This window comes from Hypanus sabinus, chromosome 6, assembly GCF_030144855.1.
Source record: "Hypanus sabinus isolate sHypSab1 chromosome 6, sHypSab1.hap1, whole genome shotgun sequence".
Lineage (NCBI taxonomy): Eukaryota > Metazoa > Chordata > Chondrichthyes > Myliobatiformes > Dasyatidae > Hypanus > Hypanus sabinus.
The window spans coordinates 82,009,988-82,025,825 of NC_082711.1; the positions used below are offsets into that span (position 1 = coordinate 82,009,988).

At 39.0% G+C, this 15,838-nt stretch overlaps 1 protein-coding gene across 1 annotated transcript in view; it reads left to right on the forward strand.

The window, feature by feature from the left end:
* Window positions 1-15,838, forward strand: part of stx17 (syntaxin 17) — a 102,575-nt gene that overhangs the window by 83,328 nt on the left and 3,409 nt on the right. The window contains exon 5 of the mRNA XM_059972513.1: window positions 8,670-8,794. Within this exon, the coding sequence (XP_059828496.1) occupies window positions 8,670-8,794 (125 nt within the window). The remainder of the gene's footprint in view (window positions 1-8,669; window positions 8,795-15,838) is intronic.

Sequence of the window (15,838 nt, forward strand, 5' to 3'; positions counted from 1 at the left end):
TTGGAGTGTGGAGCAAAGAGACAGGCTGTATACCCAATAAATCCCACTCCCCACCCAAAAAAAACCAATAGCAAGAAGTCCAAGTAAGTCAAATACGCACTTATATATATTATGACAGCAGTGATATCCTAACAAACTTTCCATGTTAAACTGTGTCTGTCCCAAAGATCTCAATTTAGCAATCAGATGTTTCCTTTGTACCTGCTAACAACTGTGTTCAAACAATATATGCTGCACCATTTCTTGACAAGTGCACTCCCTCCAACTGCCTGTATCATGTATTAATTCTGAGCAATTAGTTATTCAATTTATATACAATATATAAACATTTATGTATAACTTTTTCCTTTCTTTTATACCCATCTCCCAGATGAGTTCCCACCATACTCTGAATTTTATATAAATGTCATTCTTTCTTTATCCCTACTTTGTTGCCACAATGTTTGAATAGATTTTTTAATTATGCCTTTCATCTTCCCTCTTATGCAAAGTTTGCACTACATTTATATCCTTAATTTTAAGTGATTGCTTGGTAAGAATATCTGCCACCTCGTTTCCTTCAACTCTTACATGGACAGTAACCCATATGAAATGTATACACATCTGGTATACAATTAGAAATTGTTTAATAGATATTTTAATAGATATCAAGACCAAGAATGAATCAGTACGGAGGTACATAATTAGGGCATACCTCTTCGACTTATTCTGAGGCTAGGATGATAGCAACCATCTCAGATGTGAATGCTGATACTTCGCCTGGTGATGTTTTCTTAATACACTTCTGAAACTTTGGAACATAAACAGAAACACCTGAAAGACCTGTCAGTGGATCTTTTGAACCATCTGTGTAGACATGTAAGAATCCATAATATCTGTCTTGCATATATTGCTGAATTTTCTGTGCCACTGATAAACAATCACTCCTCATATTGAGCTTTTCCTGAAGGTCCAAATCAACGACAGGCAAAGGGAAAAACCATGGAGTGATAGAAAGTGGAACACCAGGACCATGATTCAATGAGACAACACAAGATTTTGTGCCCATTGAGTGCACATCCACTCAAAACTAAAGACCTTACAAGTACAGTGTTCCCAAAATTGGATGACCAACTTTATCATCTTATGTTAACCCAATAAGCCATTGCTGACTGTAACCTGTATAGATGTAAAAGTACTTCACCCATTTCTACCAGTAATGACAAAATTGGGGATGATTTAATAGTACCACAACATATTCTAAATGTTTGACCTTTATCTAGGGGCTTTAAGACCACTGGTGAGGCTAACCCATATAATATAAGAGATCTGATTAAAGCAATTTAAGTGACCATGTACACACAACTAACCACATTAAGGGCTTTTTTTATACTAAACTAGAATTTTATTCACATGCACTTACCATGTTAACCTTGCGTCCATTCACATACAGGGAAACTTTATCACTGTTTAAGAGATTTACTATATAACTTGAGATAATTTGTTTGTGTAATGTTCCTTTTAGAAAAATAAATAACTTGAGTCTTTGCACTATGTCCCCATACCTCTAGTTAGGTAATATCTGTCTGTAGTTTCCAACTATAATTTATATTTCTGCCTCCCTTCCACACTGCACCATCATAAGCATATAATGACTTGGAAATGTTTGAACCAACAATTAAGAAAATATCATTAATCAGAATGCAAGCTCCTTAGAGAATGTTGTTCCCACCCTAGTTTGTATCTTTCCATCATATAAAAATTCTTGAATCCAATGAAACATTCTACCACCTGTTCTCATCTTTTACAGTTTAAGCAGCAATCCTTGGGTATATAACTATTATAAGTTTTCTCTTCATCAAAGAAAACTGCTACCACTGATTCTTTATTAACTTGGGCCTTACGAATATCAGATTCCAAACTTAATACCAAATCCATGGTCATTCTCCCTTTACGAAATCCAGATTGGTATACAGCTAATTTTCCACTACCACACTTGCTATAACCATTCGTTCCATTATCTTACATACATGTGAAGTTAGTGAAATAGGTCTATAACTGGAAGGATTTGATTGATCTTTATAGGGGTAACAACTGCTAATTTCCAGGAAGCAGGAAGTTGCCTTCAACTCGCACTGTATTAAAGAATTTGATAACCAATGTAAGTTTTGAATCCGATAAATTAAATATATTATTTCCCAGCACCATTTATACTCTTTTAAGTTCAGACAATATAAATTCAACATCTGAGCAGGAATTGGAACATTTTTTTTTCCTTGGCAATCTGGTGATTGTATGCCAAAACAGTTTCTCTATAAGATCTCTCTAATTAAATTGGCTGAACTGTGTACACTGACATATGATTTTGCTAGTGATTCTGCTTGTTTAAAGTCAGGAACTGCAGCCTTCTCCCCATCATACAAAACTGGTAATTATACATTCTAGCATTCCATAGTAAGATTAGAAAAAAAACATTAACAACTCTCCATTGAAGTCTAAACATTATTACTCCTGGTGAAACATCGTTAATAACTTGTAGGGTTAACTCTTTTATTTCTAGATGTTTTTCTGCAGTTTTTAATATAACTGCAATTTTTTTCTATCCTACTTTTAGTTTGTGCTGTACAATTTACCACATCTGCCATAACTTTTATTTATCAACAGAGAATCCTTTGTTATACAGTCATACTCTTTACACATTGTCTTTAAACTATCTGCATTCTGGATATTAATACGTAGGTCCCATTGACATTGTCTTCGGTACTTTCTGCAGAGCCCCCGGATGTAATATGCCCATTTCCACCTGAACATGTTGCACTTCCACAGCTTTCTTATATGTGTAAGCAGAGATGTATTCTCCCCCACAGTTGCTACAATTTAGCCTAATACAATTGTTCACCACCAAATCTACCACACCATTTTTTATCCCTACACACAGCTGCTATATGACCAAACTTCTCAGAGGGGGTAACACATAGACTTGAACCATATAATCCATATCACCAAAATTAACCCTATCTGGCAACTTTTTCCCATTAAATTTAATTAACACTAATAAACTATCTGTTCTAATACCACCACGGAACACTTTTAAATGTTTGGTGTCCACAGCTTTTCCCTTGACTAAATTAATTTAACTTGGTCCATGGTTACATCCAGAGGGACTCCAGAGATTACTCCCCAAAGGTACTATCATTAAATATAATTTCTAAGTATCACTTTCATTCTTCCCAGAGCTTTTAAACCACCCCCCCCAAAGCTTTCTCACATTGCTTACTATCTTCACAAAATACTAAGAGTGCTCCATCTCTTAAAGATTTTGCACTCTCAATATCTTCTAATGCTTTTTTCAAATCCTTAGTTAATCTAATTGGATTGATATCTGAAACAGGTACACATTCACAACTCAACAAAACTGTAAACTCTTCCTTCCTTCCTTTTATTAAATCTTATCTACTGCCTTCATCACTGGATAATTAGCCACTATAATCTGCAATCAGTCACTTATTTTTCCATTTCCTAGAAACTTGCCATTCACCTTCCTCCATACAATTCCAGTCAGCCAATACCATCTCCTGTTCACTACCTCCATCTTCTCCATTGCTTCCTGTGATCTCTACCTCCTCCCCCCTCCTGCCTGAGAGTGAACTCCCAGCAGCAGGTTCAGTCCTTTCCCTATCAGCTTAACTAGCTCTGTAGGTGACTTGCAAGCTCATAGAACCTTCCCCGTCTCACAGCTTCCCCCAGGTCAGCTCTCGCGTCAGTTCTCTGGTCGCCTTCTCCTAATCAAAGGCTTCAAAGAAACTCATCAGTTTAAGTAAGACAAGTCAATAAATTGATTAGGACTAAGTGCACTTAACAATTTGTTTAATTTGATTAACTGATTGGCCTGGCTTGAACAATAATTTGTATTTAATAGCTTCAGTGAATAAAATCATCAAAGTTGCATTGCAGAGTGGCTATGAAAAGAAATAGAGGCTTGGCCAATAAAAAGAGTTAGGAGAGATGGTTGAGAATTGTTCAGTGCTTCTGATGGATTGAGGAAAAATGTATTATGACTGAAGAAGTTTGAGAAAAGGATTTCAGAAAGAGCTGATTGTAAGCCCTGACAGAAGTGGTGGGTTAAATAGAAAACAGAACAGAAAGAAACTAAGTCTGTGTTTAGAAAAGATATTTTGAACCTGAAGAAGATTGAAGGGTGAGAGAGAGTGGTATATAAATAAGGAAATGAAGTGTGTTAGGACTTGTCCTTGGAATTGTCTAGACACAGGGTTTGTGAACCTGTGGTGCACGTGCCAAGATGGCTTGCACAAAAGTTTTGTTGGCATACAGCATGTAGTGCTGCTGCCCCTCGATTCTTTAATAATCATTCATAATAAAAAAGATACATAAAGATTATCTTTACTGCCAAATGAGGCAGTGAATGAATGTGAGTCATTGTTTTCAGTGTTGTACTTGGTCATATCTAATTATAGGTAGATACTTATTGATCCCAAAGGAAATTACAGTGTCACAGTAGCATTATAGGAGTAGACTTACTGATGAAACTATGTGCATTACTCTCAAAACAACCAAATACAAGCTGGATAAAATACTTGTTGTGCAGTGACAAAAGTCACACTGAAAGCTTATTAACTTCACATTCACATTTCTTATATATGATGTACAATAACAGTACTATTTAGAAATTGTTATTTTACAATTGCCTTTTTAAAAGATAAGTAGTAATTTTTAAACAGGTTTTCTGAAATGCTTCTTTTATTTCACTCTGTGTCTATTATACTTTTACTAATAGTAAAACAGTGATTACCCATAAATAAGCAACAGGACTCATCCTTTATCCTTGAAGTCCATAATTATTGTTACTAATTCATTAATCAATGAAAATCTCTATTCAAAATTACCATGGCACGTGAGAGAATTTTTTTTTAGAAGATTGTCACCAATTTGGGGACATGCTGCCAAAAAGGTTTGTCCATGTAGGTGCAACTGCACTATATTGTTTAAATTCTAAAAGGAAATGCCATAAAATGATTTTTCACTGCAGACATGAGTAATCGGGTAGCCAGGGTAGGTCAGGATGTGGAGCCACACGAGATGATAGATGCTAGAATCTGATGTAAAAATACAAACTGTTGGAGGAACTCAGTGGATCAGGCAGCATCCTTGGAGGAAAATGAACAGTCAAGAAGAACTTCATTTAAACTGAAAGATGGAGGGGAGACATTCAGTATGACGAGTGAGAGGGAAGAGATGGAGTAAGAGTTGGCAAGTGATAGGTGGATCCAGATGAGGTGTGGTTGCTTTCTCTATGTCAGTGACACCAAGAGCAGACTAGGTTACTACTTTACTGAGCAACTGTACTCCATCCATGATCTTCTAGAGGACCTAGTTGTCAGCCAGTTTAATTCCGCACCCCATTCCCACACCGGTATATCTGTCTTCGGCTTTCTCCACTGCCAGGATAAGACTAAATGCAAAATAGAAGAAAACACCTCATATTCCACCTTGGAAGCCTACAGTCCAATGGTGTGAACATTGAATTCTCTGATTTCACAGGGTGTCAAGAAATGCTCTTGGAAGTATCTAGAAAATTCTGCCCCGTGTAAGCCTTTGCTGCAAAGTAATTCCCAGTTAATATTGGGGAAGTATCCTGTTGCTTTTATGTATTTCCATTTTATGTTCCTTTATCTCCTGTTGGCTATTAGGAGGCCTGTAATTCAAGTTCTAGTTTATTGTCATTCAGCCGTACATATGTATATATCTGAACAAAACAGTGTTCCTCTTGGTTCAAGGTACAAAACACAGTATGTGTGTGTGTGTGTGTGTGTGTGTGTGTGTGTATGTATATGTGTGTATATATAGCACATAAAATAATATTAACACAGTACTATATTGTACACTAGATGGTAGCAGGGTGTTCATAAGTCTCACAGCCTGGGGGAAGAAATTGTTACTTAGCTTAACAATTCTCCTGCCTGATAGTGGGAAGTCATAGAGGTTGTGGAAGAGTTGGGAGGGGTCCTTGACAATGCTGAGGGCTCTGTGAATACAGCGCTTCTGGTATATGTTCTGGATTGGGATGAGGGGAGAGAGACCCCAAAGATTCTCTCAGCAATCCGCACAATCCATTGTAGTTACTTAATGTTACTTTCTTTAACAAAATACAAAAATTTCTTCGTAACATTTAATTTTTTGGAAAATGAATGTTTGGAAATTTAAAGTTTGCTTTTTTTTTACTGACACAGTGATGCAGAAGACAAACAATAAACATCTAAAACAAAATTTAGATAAAAAGTCTAGGGTGCCTAAGACTTTTGCACGGAAATGAATATTCTACGCCTCTGTTGACATCTTCCAGAACTGAGTCCATATTATTACCCATTTTGTCAACCTGCTCTGCCACTTTCATTGACTTGTATACCATTTGTATCCCTTCCCCCTCACCTTTTTTAGAACAGTATCCTTTATTCTACGTTGCCTCTCCTTATTCCTACCAAAGTGCATTACCTTGTATTTCTCCACATTCAGCTTAATGTGGCATGTATTCACCATTTCATCAAGCAGTTTATAGCTGCTTCAGTTCATCATTATCGTTTTTGAGGTTTACAACTCTGCCACCTGTTATCTTCATAAATTCAGAGATTGTGGCTAGTTTTTCCAAGACCAGTTTCTTGATATAATAACCTAATACTCACTCCATAGGAATACTATTTGCCTTTTCCTATTCTGAATCTCCACTAATAATTACTAGTTAGATTACTCATGCATTTTATTAGAGAGATGATTAGGATTGTTTGTAAATATACATGTTCTGCAGGACGATAAAAGTAACTTTGAGAATAGTCAGGCTTTAGTTAGTTTCAGAAAAACACATGTAACACTCGGTTTGCCTAGTGGCATGATCTCGGGGGGTGATAACCCCCTGCCTGGCTAAACTTTAGAACTCTTGTTTGGGTGGATGCTGCGTGATGTGTATCCTGCTTCAAATCAGTACCCCAAAATAACAAGCAGTACACAATATGCGTTTAATGATTAAGATTTTATAACTCTTACTTTGACTATGGGGTTAGTAGAGTAACAAAATATAAAATAGAAGGTGCCAATAATCTTATTAAACAGTCCGTGCACAATTCGTTGGAGCTCACAGTTTCCCCTTTGCTGATTTTCCTTTGATCATCGTCGACCTCCAGACTCCCACCCACAGCTCAGAGGGTCGGGCAGCCCACCGACTCCTCAAGTCACGTCTCCTCTCTACATTCCTTTCACCCTTTCTGGCCAAAAGCCCGCAAAAACCAACAGCTTTCAGAAACACAAGAAAGAATAACATCCCTCCCATTGGATAAAATCCCATTATCACTAGTCATAGCCCAAACATTGCAGCTACAGGGAAACCATTACATCAGCAGTTAACATTACAGAGAAACCAGTACAGTACCCTTAGCAGCTAACAGAACAGAGAAGCCATTACACACATAATATTCAAATATCTGGAAACATAAATGCAGAAAATCCAGCTATTTAAATACCTTTATGTGGGGACTCCTACAAGGGTCAAAGAAAATTTCAAGCTGGATTAAGTTAATACAATTCAGTAACAGGATCTGTCTTACCACTTGAACATCTTTGTTCAAAGACAATATATGCAGTAACATATGTGGCACAGAATCAACATTGCCGATGGGAAGGGTAAAGCAATATGAAATTGAAGACGACAGTAAACTGGAAGGGTGCTTCTTGAAAATCAAGCTCGTAGATGGCAGATCAGTAAAGTTGGTAAAAATGTAAATGTTTGCCGGTGATAATTACAAGACATTTTGTATATACTGGTAATCTAGAGCAACACTCAAAAAATGCTGGAGGAACTCAGCAAGTCAGGCAATATCTATGGAGGGGAATAAAGAGTTAACGTTTTGGCCTGAGACCTGCCATCAGGTCTAGAATGGAAACAGCAAAAGTCTGATGAAGAAGTGGGGATGGAAAGGAAGACAAACTGGTAGATGGTAGTTGAGACCAGGTCAGAAAGCAGGAGGAAGGTGGATGGATGAGGGGAGGGGTGCAGATGAAGTCAGAAGCTAAGAGGTGATAGGTGGAAAAGACAAAGAGCTGAAGAGGAAGGATTTAATAGGAGGGGTAGCCAGAAAAAAGAGAGGTGGACAGAGAGGGGAGAAATTACCAGAAGAAATCAATGTTCATGTGTTCAGGTTGGAGGTTACACAGATGGAATTCCTCCAGCTTCAGTTTGGTGGTAGAGGAGGCCATGGACAGACATGTCAAAATGGGACTGGGAAATTAAATTGAAATGGGTAGCCACCTGGCTCTCATGGATTCCCATTGCGGTTGTTACTCCATTAGATGATTTCATATCTGAGGAGGTTTTTACTGCTTTAATGAAGTTGTCAAGAGCAGACACTGAGAAACAAGCCCAATTTGGAAAGATTTATGACCATAGCTCTTTTGTACCTCAGAATCTTTTTACTGTGTGAAATTAAATCCGTTGAAGTAAACGTAATTGATTTAAGTATTTTATAGAAGGAAACAATGGGACTATATGCTAAAATAAAGTTGTTGTTAGTTTCTTCAAAAGGACAATTTGAAATAGAAACTGGCTACAAAACCACAGTTTTAGCATAGAATTTGTGTGACTGACAATGTAGAGTTCTGGCCTTGAGCAGCTTTTATTGCTACAGGAACATTCATGGATTCCCAAGACTCTGGCTCCCAACTGCTCCAACATTCTGTTCAGATGAATGTGCCGCTGCCACAGATCCCAGAACATCACGATGCCACTGAATCATGGGAAAACCTAGAAGAGGCAAGTAATTGTGTCATAAATTTAGGTCAACAATGAGAAATTATTGGTACTGGAATACAAGTAAAATTACTGGACTAGTAATTCAGTTTAGATCTCACTACAGGTGTTTTTTTTTGTGAAACTCCAGATTATGTTATTTTCCCAAACTGCGAGATTGTTGTTAAAATTCAAGAGAAAATCTAACATTCATAACCAGTCTGGCTAATATGTGACTCCATATCCACAGCAATGTGTTAATTTAAAATGGACTAGCAATTCATTCAGTTGTATCCGAACTGCTGGAAGAAAGTAAAATTAGCCTCATCATCCAGCATTGATCAGTGCCCAGAAATTGAACACAGAGACTATCAAAACTGTATCTTAGTAGAATCACCACTAGATGAGACCCACTGCAGTTGCAGGAACTAGTGAGTGAAGATAGTGTCAGCGAACGATGCTACCACAGGTGATACTCTCCAGATGGACTACAAAACTGTATCTTTCACTTTTCTAACATCTTTTTCTTTTAAATGTGGTACCATTGAAGCCTGTGATCTAGTTTAATGGTGTGTTTTTTGGTCGATTGAGCAATCTGGTGCTTTGCTGTCTCCAAGAAGGTTCAGTCTACTGGCCTCCCACTCACTGCTGCTGGGAGAAGGTGTCTGGTGTGTGACTCTCTGACTCTCTCTCTCTCCCTCCCTCCCTTGGTGCTGTCAGAGGATGGTACCAAAGTTTTATGTCTGTGGTTTGTGGATTGGACTAACAAACACAAAACTGAACTGAAAATGGACTTTTAATTCTGTGTTTTATGTTCTGAGTTTTTGCTCGTTCTTTCTTGTTGCCATTTGCATGATTTGTTTTTTTGGCGTGGTGGGGGTTTGATGTTCTTGTTGCTGTTTGCACGATTTGTTCTTTTTTGTATGGTTGGAGAATTGATGTTTTTCTTCAAATGGGTTCCATGGTTTTCTTTGTTTCTGTGAAGAAGTATTTCAGGGTTATATACTGCATATTTACTTTGATAATAAGTATACTTCACATCCTTTGAGTGAACCAACATGGGGAATAAGCATACTAGACTTTATCCTTACCATAATAAGTAGGTATAAAATAACGCAGAACTCCTCAAGGATTCCCTCCACTATGTTGAAAGGCACTATCAGGGTGCTACATGTAAGGCTCAATCTAGAGCTAGCAACAGAGACTGGCCACTTGTGAGATTTAGTGAGGTAGAACTGGGTATTAAGGAGTAAACATGCCAATGGTTGTAGCCAAATCTCGCACAAAGGAAGATTATTGTTGTTGTTAGAGACAAATTGTCTCATCTCAAGGACATTATGGCAAAAGTCCTTCAGGGCAGTGTCAACTGTCTCCAACTTCTTCATTGAGGGTGGCAGTGGGTACAAGCTTCAATTCCTTTTGCATCTCTTCAGCATATGAAGTATACCGTGCAACAAGACCTGGGTACCATTCAGCCGTGGGTTGCTAAGTGTCAAGAAGTGCACCATCACAGAAGCAAGTTACCAGTTAATTTGATTCATTCCATTTGATATTGAGTTGCAAGTTAGAGCAATGGATTGAGGAAAGAAAGTGGAACCTTATGATATTGATGATCCATGCTACAAAACTATTCTACGTGTTATAGTACAGCTAAACATGTCAATATATCTAATAATAAGGAAGATTACCCACCTTTGTCTTTTTCCACAAAGTACAGGACAAATCCTGACTGTCTAATGATCAGTCTACTCTCTCAGGCATCAGGGAAGCAACAGAAGATATTGTCAACAGTGCCATCAAGTGGCAATTATTCACTAAAAATCTGATCAATGGTGCCACGCTTGAGATTTATCAGAACTCGGCTCCAGTCCTTATCACAGCCTTGGCCCAAGAGCTGAATTTCAGAAGTGAGGTGACTGTGATTGCCATTGACATCACAGGACCCTGGTAAAACTCTGCAAAAAGGAGAACCTGCTTCAGTGGTTGAAGCTATACCTTGCGCCCAGGAGTATGGTGATGCTTATTGAAGGTCAATCATCCAAACTCCAAGGCATCAATCCAAGAATTCTTCAGGGCAGTCATCTTCAGTTGCTTCATCAATGATCTTTCTTTCAACTTAAGGTCAGATGTTCACCAAAGATTGTGCAGTCTCCCATTTCCATTTTCAGTTCTTCAGTAAAGAAAGGAGTGCATGACTGCATCTGCAAAATTATTCGGGTATGAACCAATAAGTACAGAAATAGCATTTATACTCACAAGTACTGTGAAATAACTATCTCCAACAGGATACAGTGTGATCACCTATTACAATCAGAATGGTCCAACATTGAATCAGGCCCTTCAGTCCACTATGTCCATACCTGCCAACAGTAATTTCAGTTGTTCTCATTAGGTCCTTATTTTTCTATATCTTTATATAAGTGTATGTTTAATTGCTTCTTAAGCACAGTATTTGTATCTGATTCCATCACCTTCTCTGGTAACACGTTCTTGATATCAACTACTTACTGTATAAATAAACATGATCCCCTTAAAGCTCTTTCCTCTTGCATTAAAGCCCTTCCTATACCAGCTATTTACATTTCTTAATTAGGGCCTCAATATCTCTTGAAAACCAAGGTTCCCTAAACCAGTTATCCTTGCCTTTTATAATGACAGGAACATACAAATTCTGTACTCTCAAAATTTCACATTTGAAGGCCTCCCACTTACCAAGTACACCTTTGCCAAAAGACAACCTATTCCAATCCACACTTTGCCAGATCCTTTGTGATACCATCAAATTTAGCTTTTCTCCAACTTAGAATCTCAACACGAGGTCCAGACCTATCCTTCTCCATAATTATCTTGAAACAAATGGTATTATGATCTCTGGATTCAAATTGTTCCCCTATACAAACCTCAATTGCCTGCCCTGTCTCATTCCCCAATTGGAGATCTAGTATCGCGCTGTCTCTAGTTGAGACCTCTATGTACTGATTAAGGAAACTTCACTGAATTGAATAAGCATCTATCAGATTACCCCTCATCTTCCTTTGCTCCTGACCTAACCGCTCCTCTCAATCATCTAGTCTCGTCTTATAACTATCCAATCATTCAATCTTTCCTTCTAGCTCAAGCCCTCCAGTCTATCTTTTGATTATTGTACTGAGTGCTACACTGACGAAGGCAAGCATAACATTTGCTTTCTTCATTACCTTTCTATCTATTGTGTTCCTTTCACAGAACTTTGTACTTATACCCCTAGGCCAGGGGTCAGCAACCTTTACCACTGAAAGAGCCACTTGGACCCGTTTCCCACAGAAAAGAAAACACTGGGAGCCGCAAAACCTGTTTGACATTTAAAATGAAATAACACTGCATACAACGTTTTTTTTGCCTTTATGCTATGTATAAACAAACTATAATGTGTTGCATTTATGAAATTGATGAACTCCTGCAGAGAAAACGAAATTACATTTCTGCATGCAACAAAAACATTTTGAACTCCGAAAAAAAGACGTTGGGTTGAAAGTTACTTTTAAGTAAAATACTCAATGTCTATTTGAGTCCTTCTTGTATTTATGAAAAACGCCGAACTTAAATTTTCCGCCAGCAGCAAACCAAAAATATCATCAGCCAGCTGTCAGCCTGAAAAATAAAAGGACTATTTCACTGAACAATGAAAAAATATGAATATACATAAAATAATAGGCAATTAAAATATTTATCATACTTGGTTAATGGGATTTCTGCTCCTGGACCTCAGCGCACAGCGTCTGCACATCAGGGCTGTATGACGTCACCTTCATCTTTACACAGGATCGCAAGCTGTCATCTGTGAAGCATGCGCGATGTTTGTTTTTAATAAAGTTCATGTTGGAGAACACCTGCTCACATACATATGTGGATCCAAAGATCGACAGGACTCCAAGCGCATACTTTTTCATGTTTACATAAATGTCGGGCACAGCATTCCATGTTTCAAACACAAGTTGGTCCGGATTTGGAAGGTTTTCAATATCACTCCATTTGTGATTCTGAGCAAGAACGGCCTTCTGACGGGCAACATCTTCAAGGTCTGCTGTCAAGCGTCTAAACTTGGACACCCATATGTCTTTGTCGGCTATGTCGGCCAGTTCCATCTCAAGATCAGGTTGACTCACACCTGCCAATGCAGTCGTATTCAGTAGGGAAGGATCGATGCTTAAGGGAGTGACCGGGAAGGATAATGTGTTTTTTTCCTCTCTGAACTCACAGAAGCGTTTCCCAAACGATGTTTGCATTGCGATGATTGCAGAATGTAAATACTCCGAAATTATCATGTCGTGACCTTGTTTGAACTCTCTCAAATTGGGGAAGTGAGACAAAGTGCCTTTCTGTAAATCTCTGGCAAGCACTGTCAACTTGCGCTCGAATGCCAAGACATCCTCCAACATGTGCAGGGCTGTGCGTCCTTTCCCCTGAAGAGCTGTGTTCAGCGTGTTCAGGTGCGCTGTCATGTCTACCATGAAGTGTAGCTTTTCCAGCCACTCTGGCTGTTCCAGCTCAGGAAAGTTGAGCCCTTTGCTGCCCAGGAAAGTTTTCACTTCTTCCAGACACGCGACAAAGCGTTTCAGCACCTCCCCTTTGGACAGCCACCGGACTTTGTTGTGCAGCAGGAGATCAGAATATGCGCTTTCCATCTCGTCCAGTAACAAACGGAATTGACGGTGATTTAAACTTTTTGCCATTATTTTATTGACAATCTGAATGACAACATCCATTACTTCTGTGCATTCCGGAGGAAATGTTTGAGCGCACAGTGCCTCTTGGTGCAAGATGCAGTGAAAAGTCAGCAGCTTTCTGTCCAGCGACTTCTGCAGTAAAGCCACAAATCCCTTGTGCGTTCCCGTCATATTCGGAGCCCCATCAGTAGCTACTGACACCAGATGGGTGGTCTTTATTCCTTTGGCTCTTAAACAATTCAAGACAGCCTCACAGATGTCCTCCCCCCGTGTTTGGTCTTTTAGAGGTATCAACTCAATCAGTTCTTCCTGTGGCCCGGCAGAGTTTACATACCGGCAGAACAACGCTATTTGTTCAATATCGCCTTTGTCTTTAGACTCGTCACAGGCAATCGAGTAGGCCACAGCTGAATTGATGTCTTTAATTTGCTGTCTTGTGATGTCTTCTGCCATTTTTATGGTTCTGTCTTTGACAGTCTTTGCAGAGAGGGGCATATCCCTGATTTTCTGCACAATTTCACTCTTGTTTTTAAAGTCCGTGAATAGATGTTCTGAAATCTTAATGAAAGATTCTTTTATATATTCACCATCTGTAAACTGCTTCCCGTGCCTGACTATTTCCTGAGCGGCAATATAACTGGCGTATGTCGTTGATTTTCCTGACTTCATCCATTTCTGGAAATGATTTTTGCTCAGATCAACCTTCCGCATCAGTTCCGAAACGGCTTTTTTTCTCTCATCTCCATCCGGATATTTTTGAGCAAAGGCTGCGTGTTTACTCTGGAAATGCCTTGCGACATTTGACTTTTTGTTGTTTGCTAGTTTCTCATTGCATATTAAGCATACCGGTAAACCAGTCTCGTCAACAGTGAAAGCAAATGAATCTGTCCACGTATCATTAAACGTTCTGTTTTCTTCAGTCACTTTTCTTTTTTTAGAATTCTCCATAGTTGGCTTACCTTGGATCGAAAAATTAAAGAAATCGCGCACTGGCGGGTGTCAGGTATTGGCAGTGGTGACGTATATTAATAGCGATAAAAACACGTTGCAGCGGTGTGTTCAGGCAGTCAGTAAACTGCAGTCGAATAACTTTATTCGAACTAAACAGCCTTGCTTCTAAGCCTCCCTCAACCCAGCCCCCATGGACGCAGATGCTGCAAAAGACACGTACTCACAAACCCCCGTAGGCAATCTCCCTTAGCCGGAATGCTGGCTAATTGAGAGCCGTTTCGGATGTGTCAGAAAATGTGTCGCCACACTTACATTGTACAAGATCACCATAATCTTCAAATTTAGAATTACATTTCAAAAGCTAACAAACTAACATAAAATACATTTTAATTAAATACTGACCAATTATTTCCCAAAGCCACAGGGAGCCACAGCACAGAGGTGAAAGAGCCACAAATGGCTCGGGAGCCGCAGGTTGCCGACCCCCGCCCTAGGCCTTGCTGTTCAGGCACTCTCAAAATTTTGTCCTTCACTCTGTATGTTCTGGCCTGGTTTAACTTCACAAAATGCATCATTATATTTGCCTGTGTTAAATTCCATTTGCCATTCCTTAGCCCACTTTCCCAGTTGACCTAAATCCTTTTATAATTTTAAATATCCCTCCTCACTGTCCAACACAGCACCCATTTTAGTGTCATCTGCAAAATTACTAATCACACTATGTTCCCATTCCAAACCACTATCGTAAATAACCAAAACAGAGGATGCAGTGCTGATCCCTGTGGTACACCATTGGCCACAGGCCTCCAATTAGATAAACAACCCTTCACTACAGTCTTCTGACCAGAACTACACACAGTGCTCCATGTGCAGTCTATTACTTTGTGAAATTGCAGTCATTGACAATTACTTGAACTACCATAAGTGAGCCATCTGTAAGCAACATTCTTGATGCTCACCATTGACCAGAACACAACTGGAGCAGATACAAAATTATACACATTGAGAGCTGGTCAGAAGCAGGGTGTTCACCAGCAAGTGACTCCCCTCCTGACACCCAAACACTTTTCAGTCACTTAAAAAGCACCGTAGCACATTCCATTTGTCCAGAATGACTGCTGCTCCACAAATTAAATTGCTTAATCCTTTCCAGGGCAAAGTGACTTGCTGGATTTGGATCCAACTCCACCTCCTCGAACACTTGTTACCTCTACCACTGGTGTACCATGGCTGCAATGTGTACAGTCTACAAAGGTGCTATATTACTATTTAACTAAGCTAGTCTGGCCTTTATCATCCAAACGGACAAAAGCACCAGGTAAATGGGAAGAACACTATCTACCAGTTCTGTTTCACTGACCATCTTCACTTAGAAGTAGTGTTATTTCTCCATTGTCACTCGATGGAAAAC